At 42.2% G+C, this 20,164-nt stretch overlaps 1 protein-coding gene across 1 annotated transcript in view; it reads left to right on the plus strand.

Moving 5' to 3' along the window:
* Positions 1 to 20,164, plus strand: part of zc3h4 (zinc finger CCCH-type containing 4) — a 79,349-nt gene that overhangs the window by 48,165 nt on the left and 11,020 nt on the right. The window contains exons 7-10 of the mRNA XM_043681006.2: positions 7,651 to 7,762; positions 13,231 to 13,340; positions 15,798 to 16,150; positions 18,201 to 18,535. Coding sequence (XP_043536941.1) covers positions 7,651 to 7,762; positions 13,231 to 13,340; positions 15,798 to 16,150; positions 18,201 to 18,535 — 910 coding nt within the window. The remainder of the gene's footprint in view (positions 1 to 7,650; positions 7,763 to 13,230; positions 13,341 to 15,797; positions 16,151 to 18,200; positions 18,536 to 20,164) is intronic.

Consider the following 20,164-nt stretch of genomic DNA (forward strand, 5'->3'; position numbering starts at 1 on the left):
CGTGGGAGGGGGAGTTGAAGTGTGTTCCAGAGATGTTCTCTTAAATGTTCCGCAAGTTGGCGTCCTGTCTTCCCAATATAGAGGAGACCACATCGAAAGCAACGGACACACTAGATTACATGTGTGTGAAAGAGGAAATAATGATATTTATGTTGATGATGGGTACAACTGAATGGATAGGTGGAGACTGAGCCAGTAGAGACAGAGAAAATAAGTTAGGCAGACCAAAAGATTATAGATGATAAGCCAGGCAAGAAGAGAAGCCAGATAGGTGATAATGGGGATCAATAGATGTGAAGCTGGAAAATCACAGCAGGTCAGACAGCATCCGAAGAGCTGGAAAATCAACATTTTGGCCCAAAGCATTGACATTTCTGCTTAGACACTGTCTGACTTGCTGTGCTTTTCCAGCTTCGCACCAACTGACTCTGGCTTCCAGCGTCTGTTTTCCTTGCGATAATGAGGGATGTGTAGTTGTAAATACTTTAAAATCACACAACACCAGGTTATAGTCCAACAGGTTTATTTGGAAGCACAAACTTTCGAGCCGCTGCCTCCTCATTAGGTGGTTGTGGAACATGACCATATGACACACAATTTGATTAGCAAATTGAAAGTAGTTTGGCAGTGTTGAAAACAACCCATGTTATGACAGGGCCTGGGATGTGGGAAAGGGTAGTAGACTTCAAAAGAGATGGTTATTCTCAAAAATATTTGACTTGATATTGAGACCTGAAGGCTGTAAGGTTTCAAGCGAAAGATGAGAATTTGTTCTTAAAGCTTGTATTGAGCCTTGTTGGAGCACTGCAGCAGACTGGAGACAGAAATGTTGTCATGGGAACGGGCAGCTGAAAACTTGGGGTCATTTTTACAGACAGAACATAGGTGTTCTACAAAGCAGTGACCCAGTCTGTGTTTCATCTCCCCAGTGTAGAGGAGACTGTATTCTGAGCAGTAAATACATAGACGAGATTGAGTGAAGAGCAGGTTTCATCTGAAAGGAGTGGCTAGATAGTGAGGAGAGAGGATGTAAATGGGCAAGTGTTGCACCATTTTGTGATTGCATAAAAAGGTGCCATGGGAAGGTGTTGGGAGTGGAGGAGGAGTGGTCCAGAGTGTCCTGGAGGGAACGCTCCTTGGAGGGAAGATGAGGGAGGGAAGGGAACTATATGTCTGTGGTGGCATCTGGCTGGAGGTGGCAGAAGCATGGCTTATGATCCTTTGGATGAACATAGAATAGGTAAGGTGAATTGGCCATGCTAAATTGCCCATAGTGTTCAGGGATGTGTAGGCTAGGTGCATGTGTCAGGAGAAATGCAGAGTAATAGGGTAAGGAAATGGGTCTAGGTTGGATACTCTTTGGAGGGTCAGTGTGGACTTGATGGCTTCTTTTCACACGATAGGGATTCTATGAGAACACAAAACAGTATAGCACAATATAGGCCTTTGGGCCCTTGATGTTGTGCTGACCTTATATCGCACTCTTGGACCAGACAACTCTACATACCCTTCATTGTATAATCTTCCATGTCCCTATCCAACAGTTGTTTAAATGTCCCTAACGTATCTGACTCTACTGCTACTGTTATCAGTGCATTCCACGCACCCATCACAAAGAACCTGCCTCTGACATCTCCCCTAAACCTTCCTCCACCTAGACATTGTGCCCCTTTGTGATATACATTTCCACCATGGGAAAAAGTGTCTGGCTACCCACTGTATCTATGCCTCTCTTCATCTTGTACACTTCTGTGAAGTCACCTCTCATCCTTCTTCGCTCCAAAGAGAAAAGCCCTAGCTTCCTCAACCTTTCTTCATAAGACATGCCCTTCAGTCCAGGCAGCATCCTGGTAAATCTCCTCTGCACCCTCTCTGAAGCTTCCACATCTTTCTGTAATGAGGCGACCAGAACTGAACACAATACTCCAAGTGTGTGGTCTAATCAAGACTCGATTAGATTAGATTACATTACAGTGTGGAAACAGGCCCTTCGGCCCAACAAGTCCACACCGACCCGCCGAAGCGAAACCCACCCATACCCCTACATTTACCCCTTACCTAACACTACGGGCAATTTAGCATGGCCAATTCACCTGACCCTGCACATCTTTGGATGGTGGGAGGAAACCGGAGCACCCGGAGGAAACCCACGCAGACATGGGGAGAATGTGCAAACTCCACACAGTCAGTCGCCTGAGGCGGGAATTGAACCCGGGTCTCAGGCGCTGTGAGGCAGCAGTGCTAACCACTGTGCCACCGTGCCGCGATAGAGCTGCAACATAACCACACTGCCAAGAATCTGCCTTTAACCTTGTACTCTCCATTCAAATGCGACCTTCCAAAGTGAATGACTTCACACTTTTCCAGGTTGAACTCTGTCTGCCACTTATCAGCCCAGTTCTGCATCCTGTCAATGTCCTGTTGCAACCTACAACAGCCCTCCACACTATCCACAACTCCACCAAGCTTTGTGTCATAGAGTCGGTCCAACCCATCCATGCCAACCGGATATCCCAACCCAATCTAGTCCCACTTGCCAGCACCCGGCCCATATCCCTCCAAACCCTTCCTATTCGTATACCCATCCAAATGCCCCTTAAATGTTGCAATTGTACCAGCCTCCACCACTTCCTCTGGCAGCTCATTCCATACATGTACCACCCTCTGTGTAAAAACGTTGCCTCTTAGGTCTCTTTTATATCTTTCCCCTCTCACCCTAAACCTATGCCCTCTAGTTCTGGACTCCCCGACCCCAGGGAAAAGACTTTGCCTATTTATCCTATCCATGCCCCTCATGATTTTATAAACCTCGATAAGGTCACCCCTCAGCCTCCGACGCTCCAGAGAAAACAGCCCCAGCCTGTTCATCCTCTCCCTATAGCTCAGATCCTTCAACCCTGGCAACATCCTTGTAAATCTTTTCTGAACCCTTTCAAATTTCACAACATCTTTCCGATAGGAAGACCAGAATTGCACGCAATATTCCAACAGTGGCCTAACCAATGTCTTGTGCAGTCGCAACATGACCTCCCAATTCCTGTACTCAATACTCTAACCAATAAAAGAAGACATACCAAATGCCTTCTTCACTATTCTCTGTACCTGCGACTCCAGTTTCAAGGAGCTATGAACCTATACTTCAAAATCTCTTTGTTCAGCAACACTCCCTAGGACCTTACCATTAAGTGTATAAGTCCTGCTAAAATTTGCTTTCCCAAAATGCAGTACCTCGCATTTATCTGAATTAAAATCCACCTGCCACTTCTCAGCCCATTGGCCCATCTGGTCCAGATCCTGTTGTAATCTGAGGTATCCCTGTTCGCTGTCCACTACACCTCCAATTTTGGTGTCATCTGCAAACTTACTAACTGTACCTGTTATGCTCGCATCCAAATCATTTACATAAATGACAAAAGGTAGAGGACCCAGCATCGATCCTTGCGGCACTCCACTGGTCACAAGCCTCCTGTCTGAAAAACAACCCTCCACCACCACCCTCTGTCTTCTACCGTTGAGCCAGTTCTGTATCCAAATGGCTAGTTCTCCTTGTATTCTATGAGATCTAACTTTGCAAATCAGTCCCCCATGGGGAACCTTGTTGAACGCCTTACTGAAGTTCATATAGATCACATCTACCGCTCTACCCTCATCAATCCTCTTTGTTACTTCTTCAAAAAACTCAATCAAGTTTGTGAGACATGATTTCCCACGCACGAAGACATGTTGACTATCCCTAATCAGTCCTTGCCTTTCCAAATACATGTACATTCTGTCCTTCAGGATTCCCTCCAGCAACTTGCCCATCACCGACATCGGCTCACTAGTTTTAGTTCCGTGACTTATCCTTACCACCCTTCTTAAACAGTGGCACCACATTAGCCAACCTCCAGTCTTCTGGCACCTCACCTGTGACTATCGATGATCCAAATATCTTAGCAAGAGGCCCAGCAATCACTTCTCTAGCTTTCCACAGAGTTCTCGGGTACCCCTGATCAGGTCCAATGTGTTCCAAGACATCCAGCAATTTCTCCTCTGTAATATGAACATTTTGCAAGGTGTTGCCGTCTATTTCCCTATAGTCTATATCTTCCATATCCTTTTCACAGTAAATACTGATGCAAAATACTTGTTTAGTATCTCCCCCATTTTCTGTGGCTCCACACAAAGGCCACCTTGCTGATCTTTGAGGGGCCCTATTCTCTCCCTAGTTACCATTTTGCCCTTAATATATTTATAAAAACCCTTTGGATTCTCCTTAATTCTATTTGCCAAAGCTATCTCATGTCCACTTTTTGCCCTCCTGATTTCCCTCTTAAGTATTCTCCTACTGCCTTTATACTCTTCTAAGGATTCACTTGATCTATCCTGTTTATACCTTAATATGCTTCCTTTTTCTTAACCAAACCCTCAATTTCTTTAGTCATCCAGCATTCCCTATACCTACCAGCCTTTCCTTTCACCCTAACAGGAATATACTTTCTCTAGATTCTCGTAATCTCTTCCTGAAGGCTTCCCATTTTCCAGCCGTCCCTTTACCTGCGAATATCTGCCCCCAATCAGCTTTTGAAAGTTCTTTCCTAATTCCGTCAAAATTGGCCTTTCTCCAATTTTGAACTTCAACTTTTAGATCTGGTCTGTCCTTTTCCATCACTATTTTAAATCTCATAGAATTATGGTCTCTGGCCCCAAGGTGCTCCCTCACTGACACCTCAGTCACCTGCCCTGCCTTATTTCCCAAGAGTAGGTCAAGTTTTGCACCTTCATTAGTAGGTACATCCACATACTGAATCAGAAAATTTTCTTGTACACACTTAACAAATTCCTTTCCATCTAAACCCTTAACACTATGGCAGTCCCAGTCTATGTTTGGAAAGTTAAAATCCCCTACCATAACCACTCTATTATTCTTACAGGTAGCTGAGATCTCCTTACAAGTTTTTTTCTCAATTTCCCTATTGGCAAACTTACCAACCCACCCTTCTACTTCGTCATTCAAGTTATTTGTAAAAATCACAAAGAACAGAGGTCCAAGAACCCTTTCTTGCAGAATACCACTGGTCTCCAAACCCCAAGCTGAATACTTTCCATCTTGTATGGGCGAGTCAGTTCTGTACCTAGACAGTCAGATTTTCCTGTATCCCATGTCTCCTTACTTTCTGAATGAGCCTACCATGGGAAACCTGATCAAACGCCTTGCTAAAATCCATGTACACCACCACTGCTGTACTTTCATCGACGTGTTTTGTTACATCCTCAAAGAATTCACTAAGGTTTATGAGACATTACCTGCCCTCCTCAAAACCATGCTGACCATCTCTAATCAAACTATGGTTTTCCAAGTAGTCATAAATACTGTCTCTTGGAATACTCTCCATTGCTTTGCCCACCACAGATGTAAGAATGACTGGTCTGTAATTCCCAGGATTATCCCTATTCCCTTTCTTGCACAAGTGAATAACATTTGCCACCCTCCAATTTTCTGACACTGCTCCAGTGGACAGTGAGGACGCAAAGATCATCACCAAAGCCTCAGCAATCTCTTCCCTCACTTCCTGTAGTAACCTATGATATATCCCGTCCGGCCCAGGGGATTTATCTATCCAAACTTTTCAGCACATCCTCCTTCTTAAATCAGTCAGTTTGAGCATATCAGTCTGTTTCACGCTGTCCTCAGAAATGTCAAAGCCCCTCTATTCCTAGCCTCACTAGCCTGTGGTACCAGTAGCAATCCTGAGATTACTACTTTGCTCATCCTGCCTTCTAGCTTCCAACCTAACTCCCCATATTCTGTTTTCAATTCCTCCTCCCTTTCCCTACCTATGTCATTGGACTGATGTGTACCATGACTTCTGGCTGCTCTCCCTCCCCCTTAAGAATCCTCTAGACTTGATCCAAGACGTCCTTGATCCTGGCACCTGGAAGGCAACATACCATCCAGAGTCTCAATCACGACCACAAATCTCCTGTCTGTTCCTCTCACAATTGAATCAATCACTATCCCTCTCCTATTTTTCCCTCCTTCCCTTCTGAGCCACAGAGCCAGGCTCAGTGCCAGAAACCTGGCCGCTGTGGCTTTCCCCTGGTAGGTTGTCCTCCCCAACAGTATCCAAAAACAGAATACTTATTATTGAGGGGAACGGCCACAGGGGATCCCTGCACAGTCTGCCTATTCCCTTTCCCTCTCCTGACTGTCACCCAGCTACTGTTATCCTCTAACTCCTCTCTATCACCCCCTCAGCCTCTCAAATGATCCAAAGTTCATCCAGCTCCAGTTCTCTAACGCGGTCTGTGAGGAGCTGGAGGTGGGTGCATTTCTTGTAGGCGAAGTCAGCAGTGACACAAGTGGTGACCCTTACACCCCACACCCTGCAAGAGGAGCATGCAACTGCCCTAGCCTCCATTCCCTCTGCTTTAAATTGCCAAGAAAGATTGAATAAATGAAAATAACCTTACCTTACCAATCCTCCACACACAGTCTTTTTTTTTGGTTAGAGGAATAGGAAGGGTGGGAGGCATGTCTAGTGTCTCAGGTTTAGCCACAGCCTGAATATGTCGATTCACGTGCTCAGCAATCCCTGTGCCTGCATCCACTCCTGTTGAGTCTTTGCTCTGCCGATTCATGAGGTAAGTGTTTCAAAGGGAAATTTACCTTCCTGGCAGCCCCCTGGTCCACGCTCTCACCACTCCCGCTGCTACAAATATGATGAAGAGGCTGGTAGAATGGAAAGTGAGAATCAAGGAGACCTAGTCATTGTTAAGGAAAGCAAGTGAAAGGGTGAGGGCACATGTGCAGAAAATGGATTGGACACTGCTGGTGACCCTGTTTACCATGGTAGCGGCAAGTCTTTGGCTGAGGGAAAATACATTTCTGAGGTCCCCGTGTGGAAGCTGTCATCATTAGAACAGATTGGCAACAAAAGAGAAAGTTTTGGAGAAACTGGTTCACTAATGTTGTTTTGGGGAGGAAAATCTGCTTCTTTACTTCATCAGGCCTACACTTGACTTTAAAACTACAGGAATGTGGTTGATTCTTAAATGCACTCTGAAATGGCCTAGCAAACTACTCAGTTGTATCAAATTGCTACGGTGTCTAAAAGGAATGAAATTGGACTGACTACCTAGGCACTGGAAATGACAACGATAAACCCAGACCCCTCAATCCTGCAAGCCCTTCTTGCTAGCATGTTGTACATTTGTGCTAAAATTGAGAGAGTTGTCCCTTGGCTGGTTGAGCAACGGCCTCACCATTGTCTGTAAGGTATGATTTGATGAATATGACTATGTCCCAGACACCACACTGCCCCCAGGTTGTCACTGGTGATTGAAATTGTTCATGCTCAACAATAATGACTGAGCAGCATTTTGTATGGCTTTCTATTTTTTCATCACTTTGCATGTTGTGCAAAGCCATACTCCGTTTTGTCTTTTAATGGGATTTATTTGCAACTATGCATTGTCTGCATGACTCAAGACTTTAAAGTGAATACAACTGAATAATCCCTTTGTTACTTGACAAGATTTTGTAACTTTTTAAACCTGACCTCAGTTACCAATGTGTTTATCTTAAAAACACATTTGCCATATTTTGTTTTGCACAGTTATGTTCAAATGAGAATGATGAAGAAATAATACTTTTTCTCATTTTTACAGGGAGACCAGTGCAATTTCAGCCATGATTTAGGCCCACCAAGAAAGCGGGAGCTCTGCAGATTTTACTACAATGGATTCTGTGCGAAAGCAGAAAATTGTTTGTACATGCACAATATCCTTCTGTATTCTGATTTTGCAGTGGTGCTAAATTGATGGTATAACTCAGCCAGGTTGTGATAATAGGACTGTAAGCCATGTTGATGCAAGACCTAGGAAAAGACTACTATATCTTGATTTGACACTGTAAAGGCTGTAGTTTCAGTGCAGTATTAAGTACTTTCATGGAGCTTCAGATTTCTGGCACAGCTGATAATCTTGTTTTACAAATACTGTGTTGATGAAGTGCACAATCTTGACTGTGCTACCAGCATATTCCGAGTTCATTTTCCAGGAGTGAAGCTTTGAGAATGCATGTTTTAATTTCAGAAAACTAGCGCCATGTCTTCACCTTAGTTTTATAAAAGCTGGTTAATGCAGAGGGACTACTACAATTTTACAGGAAAATAATATTTTCTAAAAAATTGTAATATTACTGGGTTTAAACACTCGCATAAACTATGTAAATAAATATGGAGAATTAGAGAAAGTACAGGAAAATAATTATTTTGGGAGGGAGTTCACTTTTTCTTAACCTAAAAGGTTTAATCAAAATTTTTATTTTATATGTAGTCTTAAATGTACTTCTTATATTTCCTTCAAGTGTTGCTCTTCAATCCTGTAAATATTTTTACATTAGCATTCAGTCATTCTTCAGACACTCATCCTAGTTATGCTTATTTCGATTGGATTAAATTTGTGATTCTTTCTCGCTTGTTCTAACAACCCTCCAAGGTTTTTTTGACTGGCCTGTAATTGTTTGGCTAACTCCAGAATCTGCTTTTTGCTAAACAGTGCCACTTTTTAAATAGTTATATGGAAGCAGCTGTCATCTTTTCTCAGCTTGCATGCCAGTCTGTTTTTCACCAATTCCTAACTTTGAAAAGTTCAAAACTGTCCATAATGTCCAATCCATATCATGCTGCCATGGCTGATATTCTGTGAGCCAGCTTGAGTGATTGTGTTAGTCCAAGATTTCCCCAGTTTAAATTCATAGAATCACGCAGTATGGAAATGGATCCTTTGGAGCAAGCATTCCATGCTGACCGTGATTCCAAACTAAACTAGTCCCACCTGCCTGCACTTGGCCCATATCCCATCAAACATTTCTTATTCATGTACGTATCTAACTGTCTTTTAAACGTTATAACTGAATCTGCATCTATCTCTTAATTTGGAAGGTCATCACATGCACGAACCACAAAATAGGGCCCCTTAGACTTGAAATCCCTCACCCTAGGAACCAGAAACCTGTCATTCCTATTATCTATAAAGTTAAAAATCACACAACACCAGGTTATAGTCCAACAGGTTTAATTGGAAGCACACTAGCTTTCGGAGCGACGCTCCTTCATCAGGTGATTGTGGAGGGCACATCTGTGTTACGATCGAGCCCTCCACAATCACCTGATGAAGGAGCGTCGCTCCGAAAGCTAGTGTGCTTCCAATTAAACCTGTTGGACTATAACCTGGTGTTGTGTGATTTTTAACTTTATAGATAATAGGAATGACAGGTTTCTGGTTCCTAGGGTGAGGGATTTCAAGTCTAAGGGGCCCTATTTTGTGGTTCGTGCATGTGATGACCTTCCAAATTAAGAGATAGATGCAGATTCAGTTATAACGTTTAAAAGACAGTTAGATACGTACATGAATAAGAAATGTTTGATGGGATATGGGCCAAGTGCAGGCAGGTGGGACTAGTTTAGTTTGGAATCACGGTCAGCATGGAATGCTTGCTCCAAAGGATCCATTTCCATACTGCGTGATTCTATGAATTTAAACTGGGGAAATCTTGGACTAACACAATCATTCAACTTTGTACACCCCAGTCCAACACCGGCATCTCCGAATCATGACTGTTATCTATACCCCTTGTTATTTTATAAACCTCTCTAAGACCACTACTCAACCTTCTACTCTTCAGTGAAAAACCTCTGAGCCTATCCAGCCTTTCCTTATAACTCAAATCCTGCATTACCAGCAACATCCTGGTAACTCTCGTCTGAACTCTCTCCAGCTTAAAGGTATCCTTTCTATAACAGGAAGACCAGAACTGAGCGCAGTATTCCAGAAGAGGCCTCACCAATGTCCCACACAACCTCAAAGTAACATCCCAGTTCCTATACTCAAAAGTCTGAGCAATGAAGACAATCCTGCTCAGCACCTTCTTAACCACCCTATGTATATGTAATGCAAACTTCAAAGAATTATGTACATGAACCTTAGGTCCCTCTATCTACAACACTGCACAACACCCTACCTTTAATTGTATACATGATGCAGAGGTGCTGGTGTTGGATAGGGTTGGACAAGATCAAAAATCACACAACACCAGGTTGTAATCCAACGGGTTTATTTGAAAACACTAGCTTTCGGACTGCTGCTCCTTCATCAGGTGCTTGCACTATAAGCTGGTGTTGTGTGATTTTTGACCTTTAATTGTACAAGTCTTGTCTTTGTTTGTTTTACCAAAATGCAATACTTTTCATTATCCAAATTGAACTCCATCTGCAACTCTTTTGTCGGTGGACCCAATTTTTCAAGATCTCTTTGTATTCTTAGATAACTTCTGACAGTGTTTTTCACCTGTTGAACCATGTCCTATGCCACCCTTTCAGAACAGCCAATCTGCAAGCTTCCTCCTGTCAAATAACCAGATAAGCCAATATGCAGAAGAATAAGAAATAATGATGTTGTATGGACAGCAGTTTGCCTCCATTATGATATGTAATGAAACTATGTGCAAATAAGGATTTATTATCACCATAATTTGATCTCCATTGCATAATACATTACCTCTTCTAAAATCATGGTATATCGTTAGGCTGGCTGCAATTTGTGTGATGAGACACCTACTTAGGTAAACAAGTACAGGTGTATATAGAAAGAAACTAATAATGTCCCCCCATTTTTTAGGATAAGCATCTTTTTCTGTGGACTCCTATCTGTTTTCTTCCAAGAGTTCTAACTATTGAACAAATTGCCTTCTTCCTGAGGTCTTTTAAAACTTTTAAGCTTGGTGTTAGCTAGTCAGTATTACTCAAGTTACTTCTCTTCTGCTATTTCCAACCTTGGTGCTCTGCACCTTGGGTCTTGGCTGTTCAACTCAGTGCCACTAATGCAAAGATATAGCGTAACATCCAGTGGCCTTGATCTGATTCCAGAGTGTGGTGGTGCTGGTACACCTCAGTACCTCACTCTGCTGCAGGCCCACAGATAACCTCCGGATGCTGCACTTCTCTATCTTCCACCCTAAACATGTTAAAGAACATCCCTGTGCCTCCACTTCTTGCCTTAAAACAACTGCCAAACCTTAAAGAGACTATTGTTCCCAGTAATCTACCCAGGCTTCAGGACAACATCGACCACAATACCACGCTACTCTGCCGTGGCAACCTGTGCAAGACATGCCACATCATCAACATGGATGCTACCATAACACGTGTGAACATCACCCACCATGCAGATGTTACAACAATGGATGAATGGACATTATGCAACAATCGCCAGACAGGAATGTTCCCCCCCAGTTGGGGAACACTTCAGAGGTCATGAACATTCAGCCTCCGATGTTTGGGTAAGCTTCATCCAAGATGGCCTTCGAGATATACAGTAATGCAGAATTACCGAGCAAAAACTGATAACCAAGTTCCGTACCTATGAAGACATCCTCTTATTGGGTTCATGTCTTGCTGAATGTAATCCCATCATACTGTTCTGTATCTGTTAAATCTTCCTTCGTGTTCTGTTTTGACGCATCACCTTGATAACTTTTTTGATCTCTCTAATTAGTTTATACAGTTTTGGATTACTTGTTACTTTGGTTCGACCCTCGACATGTGACTCTTATACCTGTCATGTTATTCCAGCCATTTGGTTTTCTCCAGCACCACCTTATTTTGAATTTTTAAAAATCATCTCTGCATCAATCAATTGGATTATAGGTCATCCATTGTCTTGCGATTCAGCTGTTGACACTTTACTGTTACCTACTGACACTTTTGATCACCTGCAGAGACTTATTATTCAGCCTGTTGACATTCCACTCAAGTCATTTGTATGATCTTTTGATCTTCCTGTTTATAAGTTCTGTGCCTGTGTGCTTGTTTTCATTTCACCTGGTAAAGGAGCAGCGCTCCAAAAGCTTGTGATTTCAGATAAACCTGTTGATATAACCTGATGTTGTGCAACTTCTAACCTGATTCCAGAGTGGTGAGGTGTTATTGGATAGAGGTCAGTTTAAGAGTGTGGTGCTGAAAAGCACAACAGGTCAGGCAGCATTCGTGAAGCAGGAGAATCGACGTTTCGGGCATAAGCCCTTCATCAGAAATTAGGCTTTTGGGCCGGAGGGCTGAGAGATAAATGGGAGAGGGGTGGAGTTAGGGGAGGTAGCTGGGAAAGCGATAGGTGGATGAAGGTGAGGGAGAAGGTGATAGGTCAGGGCGGCAGTGATGGACGGGTTCGGAGGGTGGTGCCGAATTGGAGGCTTGGAACTGGGATAATGTGGGGGAGGGGAAATGAAGAAGCTGTTGAAATCCACATTTATCCCATGTGGTTGCAGGGTCCCAAGGTGGAATATGAGGCATTCCTCCTCCAGGTGTTGGGTGGTAATGGTTTGGCAGTGGATGAGGCCCAGGACCTGCATGTCCCTGATGGAGTTGAAGTGTTCAGCTACGGGGCAGTGGGGTTGGTGGGTGCAGGTGTCCCAGAGATGTTCTCTGAAACGATCCGCAAGGAGGCGTCCTGTCTCCACGGTGTAGAGGAGGCCACACTGGATGCAACTCAGCACCACCCTCAGGACCTGTCCATCTCTATCCCCTCTGATCTATCACCTTCTCCCTTACCTTCATCCATCAACGTTTTCCAAGCTCCCTCTCCCCAACCCCACCCCCCTCCTATTTATCTTTCAGCCCCCCGGCTAACAAGCCTCATTCACAATGAAGGGCTTATGCCCAAAGCACGATTCTCTTGCTCCTCGGATACGGCTTGACCTGCTGTGCTTTTCCAGCATTGCACTCTCAACTCTTATCTCCAGCATCTGCAGTCCTCATATTCTCCTGGAGCTCAGGTATAGAATCATACAAAATATTATCTGCTCTGAGCTATCAGATAAAATTTGAAAGTTTTTGCGGATCCTAGAACTTTCTATATACTCCATAAACTTAAGCAGATTTTTTTCTGCTGAATTTGTGCTCCTCTGCAAATGTAAACCTGAAGGTTTACTGTCGGCGAATGTTTATGAGTATATGAATAAAGCTAACCCTAACCTTCACAGTTTAGAAAAGAGACAAGATCTAATATGGTACAGGTTATGATAGTTGTAGAATTAACAGCATCAATTTTTCATTGCGGGATAAAACTGAGAGGTTGTCGACTCATACATTTATTGATCCATTTGAAAAATATCAAAGTAATTGATAAAATTTTGGTTGAGTTCCTGTAGTTATAAAAATCAAGAAAGTCATTGTCCTTAATATGCCTCACATGAATTCCCTTGTAAATTCTATCATACAACTGGAAATTGTTACCAGGGTGATGAGTGCAAATTTTCCCATCGACATTTAACTGAAGAAACCAGGGAGCTTCTGGACAAGGTAAAGCAAATTACAGATTTTCTTTCACCCAGTTTTCTCCCTTTCTGTTAGCAGTGACTATCAGCAAGATGTAGTTGCCTCCAGTTGATACATTGCTCTTTAGTACATTGCTCTAGTCAATTCAGTTGTGATTCTGGACCTTATCTACAGATTATTTTATTTATGGATTGAAGAAAGTATATTTGAATGTGACCATGTTCTCTCAAATATCTATATATGAGTAGTTTTCAGCAGGTGGTCACTGGGTGATTTGGATAGAAGGAATTATGGCTGATTTGTGAGATCATTATGACTGCCTAAATCAGCTCACATTAAAGGCCGTGAATTGAACAGGAAAATGTCAAATCTTCATTGACAGCATGAATTACTGCAGTATATTTTTCCTTCAGTTCTTTTGGTAGCACTGAAACAGATAGATTTGAATTGTTTATTTCAGTGAACACAGTTGTCATATAATTGGCAGCCAAAATTATTACCTTCACACGGGGAAATTGCTTGTCTTCGAAAGAGGTTGCAATAAAGCTATTCCAGTCAATGATATTGTAGTTTCTTATACTTTGATTGCACATCCACAGTTTGAATGTTTAATTTCATGCCAGCAGAGCAGGGCAAAAAAAAAATACTTTTTCTGGTTTTTCTGGAAAATTTGTCTCTTGAGGTGGCTCTCCTGTCCTCTAGTCCACCTGTATAGCCTTATTGAATTCACTGGAGTTGACCTACATTACCAGCAGAGCAATAAAAGAGAATTTTACAAATCTATGTACGTTTATATCCGTAGGTTAAATGATTGTATTCCACGAGTGTGTAAGGAAAGTTAGTTCTTTCCATTTGTTAGCAAGGTGTTGGCTGTGTTGCTGGGAGTATTGAACAGTGTTGGTTTTACAAGTCTCACAAACAGTTAAATAGTAAAATGGTAGTCAAAGAAGGGCAGAGCTGTTTATAGACCAGAAAAATGATTTTACGAAAGCAGGTGGATGGCTAAGGTATGAAATGAGTAATTTCCAGGTGTTTGGATCAGCAAAGCTAGCTGCTAGAAGATGGTAGAAGGTAAATTGGATATCATAAAATTCAAGAGGATGTCAAGAGAATTGTGGTAGTGTAGTTGTAATGTCATTGGAATAATTATTCAGAGGGAACATGGACTGAAATTCCACCCTGGAAACTAATGGTGTAAATAAACTTGTCCTTTAATAACGGGAAGTGGGTCACTAGAGGCTCATTGACGATGTTACCTATTATGGTGATGAAACATCTGAAAATGAACCTTCCAGTTCAGCGAGCAAACTTGCATCCAAAATGTCCTTTATATACCTAATGTCATTTTGGGAAGGAAGTCTGTGGTTCTTATCTGGTCTGGCCTGCATGTGACTTCAGACCTGCAATGATGCAGCTAACTGTTAACTGCCATCTGAAATGGCCCAACATGCCTCTCTGTTCAAGGGCTGTTAGGGATAGACCAGCAAATGTGGCCCACATGCCATGAATGGATTTGTACAAAAAATGCATTTAAAAATGTAGTAGTCTGTAATTTGAAAAATCTCCAGATGGGATACACCTCAGGAAGCTAAAAGAAAGTAAGGGTGTGAAATTGCAGAACCTCTTGCCCAAAGTTTGCAGTGAGACTCAGAAATTTAGTGAACAATAGGAGGATTGTAATAAATTACAAGAGGACATAGATTTGTAAAATTTAATGTGGAGAAATGTAAAGCACTGCATTCTGGTAGGATGAATGAGGAAAGGCAAAATGAACCAAATGGTACAACTTTAAAGCAGGTCAAAACAGAGAGACCTGAGCTGTAGGTATACAATCTTTAAAGGTATAAAACAAATAAGGGAGGCTATAATTAAAGAGGACAAGAGCAGGGAAGTTGTACTAAACATTTTCAGAGCACTCATTCGGTCTCAAATGTGATATTGTTTATTTCTGGCCATCGCACTTTATTAAGGGGACTTTGCTTAATTTACAGAAAAAAAATTACTAGAATAGACTATGATTGAAAGACTTGCAGTTCTGTAGAGAATCTGGAAAATCAAGTGTTGTCCTCCTTCCAGCAGAAAAGGTTAAGAGGAATGTTAATAAAAGTGTTCAAAATCATAAATTGTTTTGATAGAACAAATAAATAGAAGCTGTTTCCAGTGGCAGAGGGGGTCAATAATCAGAGGACATTAATTGACAATGATTGGCAAAAAGAACCAGAGCAACATGAATTTTTTTTTACACAGTAATTTGTTATGATTTGAAATGCATTGCCTAAAAGTGAGGTGGAACTTTCAAAAGGAAATTGACCCTGACAGAAGGAAAATTCTAGGGCTATGAAGAAAGAGCAGGACATCAGATGAACTCATTAGTTCTACCAAAGAATCAGCACAGGCATGACTAGCCTCCCCCTCTGGTGTATCATTTTATGGTTCTGTGAATTGGTCATTAAATTATTAATTTTTCATCTTTTCAATCAGATGCTAGCCAGTGAGGCAGAAGCTGGGGCAGAGGATGAGAAGGAAGTGGAAGAGCTAAAAAAACAAGGAATCACTCCCTTACCGAAGCCGCCACCTGGAGTTGGATTGTTACCCACACCACCTCGGCCTCCAATGCCACCACCTTCGAATATGCCCAATGTCCCTCGGCCTCCCATGATGGGACCACCTCCCCCACCTGGTCCCCCACCACCTGGTCCCCCACCAATAGGTCCTCCGCCTCCAGGCCCTCCACCCCCTGGACCACCATGTCTTCCAGGCCAAAAGAAGATCCCCTCGCTCTTTGAAATTGTTGTTCAACCCACTCCACACCTGGCACATAAAATGGGAATGAGGTAAATATTTCATGCCATATTCTTAAATTTTGACACCAATCTATTAAACTTTCTTAAATGGCTGGTTTCCAGTGCAGAATGACACCAACAGTGCGGGTTCAATTCCTTTACCAGCTGAGGTCACCAGGAAGGTCTAGCCTTCTAAGCCTCTCCCTTTGCCTGTGGAAAGATGACACTCAGGTTAAACCTGCCACCAGTTGTCTCTTTCAAATGAGACAGCAGGCTGTGCTCCTTTGAAACTGCGGCAGTTTTCACATACTGTACATACTTGAGTAATGGTTGATGTCTAAAAATGGGCCCTGACTTAGCAAAAAAAAATCATTAATCTTTCATGTACAGGTTGACCCACAACATTTAGCTCTATTTACTTGTTGTCTACTCTATTAATGTCAAATATGTCGTGGTGCAAATCTAGTTAGTAGATTCATAGTATGTCACAGCATCAAACATGGCAGTTCAGTTTCTTATGTCTACACATGTGAAAACATGATGCCAAGGCTACTACTTCACTCGTACTCACTTTGTTCCTGCCAATCCCACCTTCCAATAGGAACATGGTATCAATAAGGAATGGTAGATGCAAAAGTGTGAGTTGATAAAGAATGGCACTGGAAGAGAGACAGCAGATCAGGTAGCAGGTCTGGAGCAAGAGAGTCAACATTTTGGGCTTCACCTTTCATCAGGATGAAGGGTTGATGAAGGGTTAACCCTGAACTGTGAACTATCTTGCTCCTCAGATGCTGGCTGACCTGTGCCTTTTCCAGTGCCATTCTTTATCAACTCACACTTTTGCATCTACCATTCCTTATTGATACCATGTTCCTATTAGAAGGTGGGATTGATACCACACTTTATCGACTCTGACTTCTCAAGCATCTGCAGTCCTCACTATCTCCCAGATGCACAAGCGTATTTAAACTTGGTCATTGAGTTTGCAAAGCAGGCAATAATTGTTCATTCAGCTATATAAATGGAACATGTTTAAAAAGCTAGAGAATTCAAAGTATTGGAGAAGATTGCATACAAGAAGAATCTCAACTTTGACAGAATACATATACAGCAGGGGAAGGTCTTGCAAGTGGCTGCAGTTGGAAGATGAAGTTACAAAACAGCTCTGTGAAAATCATCGGTACGGACTCTCAGTTTCTCACATAAAAGTTGACACCTTGTTTTTGACTAAAAATTTAGGTCTGTTCATACCTAAAACTAATGTTTACAGTATAACATTTTGTATAGAACTTTACAATGTGACTTTACCACATTTTGGTCCACTGCTAGCCTGTTGTTTCCATCCGTGATCTTAAGATTCAGGGGGATTTATATAGTACAGCAAGATATGTAAACTTAATCATGGATGAGATCCACCATTACTCGAGTATTTATAGTATATAAAAGCTACCATAGTCCCAGATGATCACAGGCTGCTGTGTCATTCGAGAGAGAGAACTGATGGTGCTGTTATCCTGAAGATTGTCAAGTCTCAGCAGAGGGGAATAGTAGGCAGTCAGAATAGCCAGTTCCTTGATAGTGAACATTAACAACAAAGTTGATATTTGCTGAGGATAAAAGCAAATGAATCAAAGGACTTGCTTCACCCAAGCCAGCCTTCAGGTGGATGTTTCTAATATCACAGGTGGAAAGGTTCATTGGAAGTATTTGATGCTGTTAGAATTTTTATTTCTTTATACCTGCCATTTCAGTCCTTTCACCTCTATGTGGAGCTGCTCAGTCATGAGAGCTATGCAATTATCTTCATATAAAATTAAAATAGTTAGAATACAGTCAGGACTTGAAGTTAAGGCAGAGTTGCTACAGTAAACAAAAACAAATGGACAACCACTGCAGATCTAGCAACATCTGCAGAGAGAAAGCAGAGTTAACATTTTAAGTTCAGTGACTGGCCCTTTTTCAGAATTCGGAGTTGCTATAATGTTTGGTTTAATGCTAAAGAATGCAGCTGTCCTCAAAGGATAATGTTGTAAAACAATGGCAGTTGCAAGCTAAGCATCAGTTTTAGAATGAAATTTATTTATGCTCTTTTTCCACATAGGCCACGGTTCCCACCACCGCCCCCTGGATTCCCAGGGCCTCCAGGACCTCCTGGGCCATCAGGACCTCCCATGGGTCCAGGACCTGCTCCAGGTATGGGACCAGGTCCCATGTCTAGCCCAGTTTCTGGACCTATGCCAGGCCCTGGCCCAGAGGAGATGTCTTTAGGCTCTGGAATGAATCCAGGACCACCAGTAGGACCAGGCCCTCCCGTAGCATCGTTCATGCAAGGAGATCCAGGAATGATACCTCCTGCCCCTTCTGATCCCAATTTCTATGATAACTACTATCAACAACAGGGAATGCAGATGGACCTTGGTCAAGATGGAGTAGAAGGTAGGACACAGGGTATGAACCTTGTCTTTTCCAGTCCAGGCCATTGATGAATTATCTGTTTTAGTATTGAAAAAAAAACAGAGTTGCAACAGAAGATTGCATTTACCTGAAAATTTGGAGGATTAACCCTGACGATCCCTAATTGACCCATACTTTTCCAAGTGGATATTCATTCTCTCCTTCAGAATTTTCACTAATAGTTTCCCGCCAAGGTGTGGCGCTGGAAAAATACAGCAGGTCAGGTGGCATCTGAGGAACATGCAAGAGTCAACGTTTCAGGCAAGCCCTTCATCAGGAATGTCTCCTACTCCTCAAATTATGCCTGACCTGCTGTGCTTTTCCAGTGCCACACTTTTCGACCCTGATCTCTAGATTTTGCAGTCCTTACTTTCTTCCTACATGGTCAGCAAAGCAAATGGAATCCTATGCTTCTTAGTTGGTTGCATTGAGCATAAAATCAGGGCTGTTATGCTGAACCCTCATAAAATGCTGGTTCTGCCTTAACTGCAGTAGTGTATCCATTTATGTGCACTACTCTTTAGGAAAGACATGGAAGCCCTTGAGAAAATGCAGAGGATATTTCCAGAATGGTTCCAGTAATAGGGCCTATTAGTTGCATGGCGAAAGGGAGGACTGCAGATGCTAGAGATCAGAGTCGAGTGTGGTGCTGGAAAAGCACAGCAGGTCATGCAGCATCCGAGGAGCAGGAGAGTTGATGTTTTGGGCAAAATCCCTTCATCAGGTGTATACAATAATGATAGGCTTAGTTAAGTTGGATGAGGAAAATCTCTTAAATTTAGCTGATGGTCTGAGGTCTAGGGGACACAGATTTAAAATTTTAGGCAAGAGATTCAGGGGGATGGTGAGAAAGTGCATTTTATGCAGCAAATGGTCATATCTGGAATTTAATATCTACAATAATTCAAAAGGGAATTGGATGAACATTTCATGAGGGCTGAACTGGGAAATGGGATTAATGGGATCTGGTATGGACTTGATGGGGTTAATGGCCTCCAGAATGAAAGGAAGTGATTGACAGTACTGAAATTATGTATATCATTCTTTATGTCTGTCCAGTTGTACAGATATATAATATTTGGTGATTCCCTCTTTTTTTCAGCCAACTGATATTTCAGCTAAGGCAGCGTATTTGCACACTGGCAGAGAGCATTGGGATTTTGGATTCCATTCTCTATTCTCATTCATGTTGAGTTACCATCTAACCTCTTTTTGCCATTGTTTCAATGGCAAAAAACACTTGAAGAGGCAATGTTTCCCAGCAGATGGTCAAAGAGCGCCTTTGAAAAAGGTCTAGAGCCAAAGTGCATTTCCATCTTCTTTTGCAGAAACTAATTTGCTGGTGAATAGGAAATGGAGGAATCTGTACCTTCACAAGTATTAGATTAGAATAATTGCCACCTGTTTGCCAAATGATTTCTACATCATTATAAACAATACGGAACAATTGTCCCTTTTAACTCCTATGAGCAGGGTGTCAATTCCAAACAATTACTCTTGAACTGTATAAAACAAATACACAGAAAAATAACTTTCTTGTTGCAACAAGAAAAAGTTGATAGGTGTGTGAGAATAATCACCCAAATTCAACATAAATCTTCTTTATCTCTC

This window comes from Chiloscyllium plagiosum, unplaced genomic scaffold, assembly GCF_037043375.1.
Source record: "Chiloscyllium plagiosum isolate Xiang-an unplaced genomic scaffold, Cpla_swu_hap1 HiC_scaffold_47, whole genome shotgun sequence".
In the NCBI taxonomy this organism is placed as follows: Eukaryota; Metazoa; Chordata; class Chondrichthyes; order Orectolobiformes; family Hemiscylliidae; genus Chiloscyllium; species Chiloscyllium plagiosum.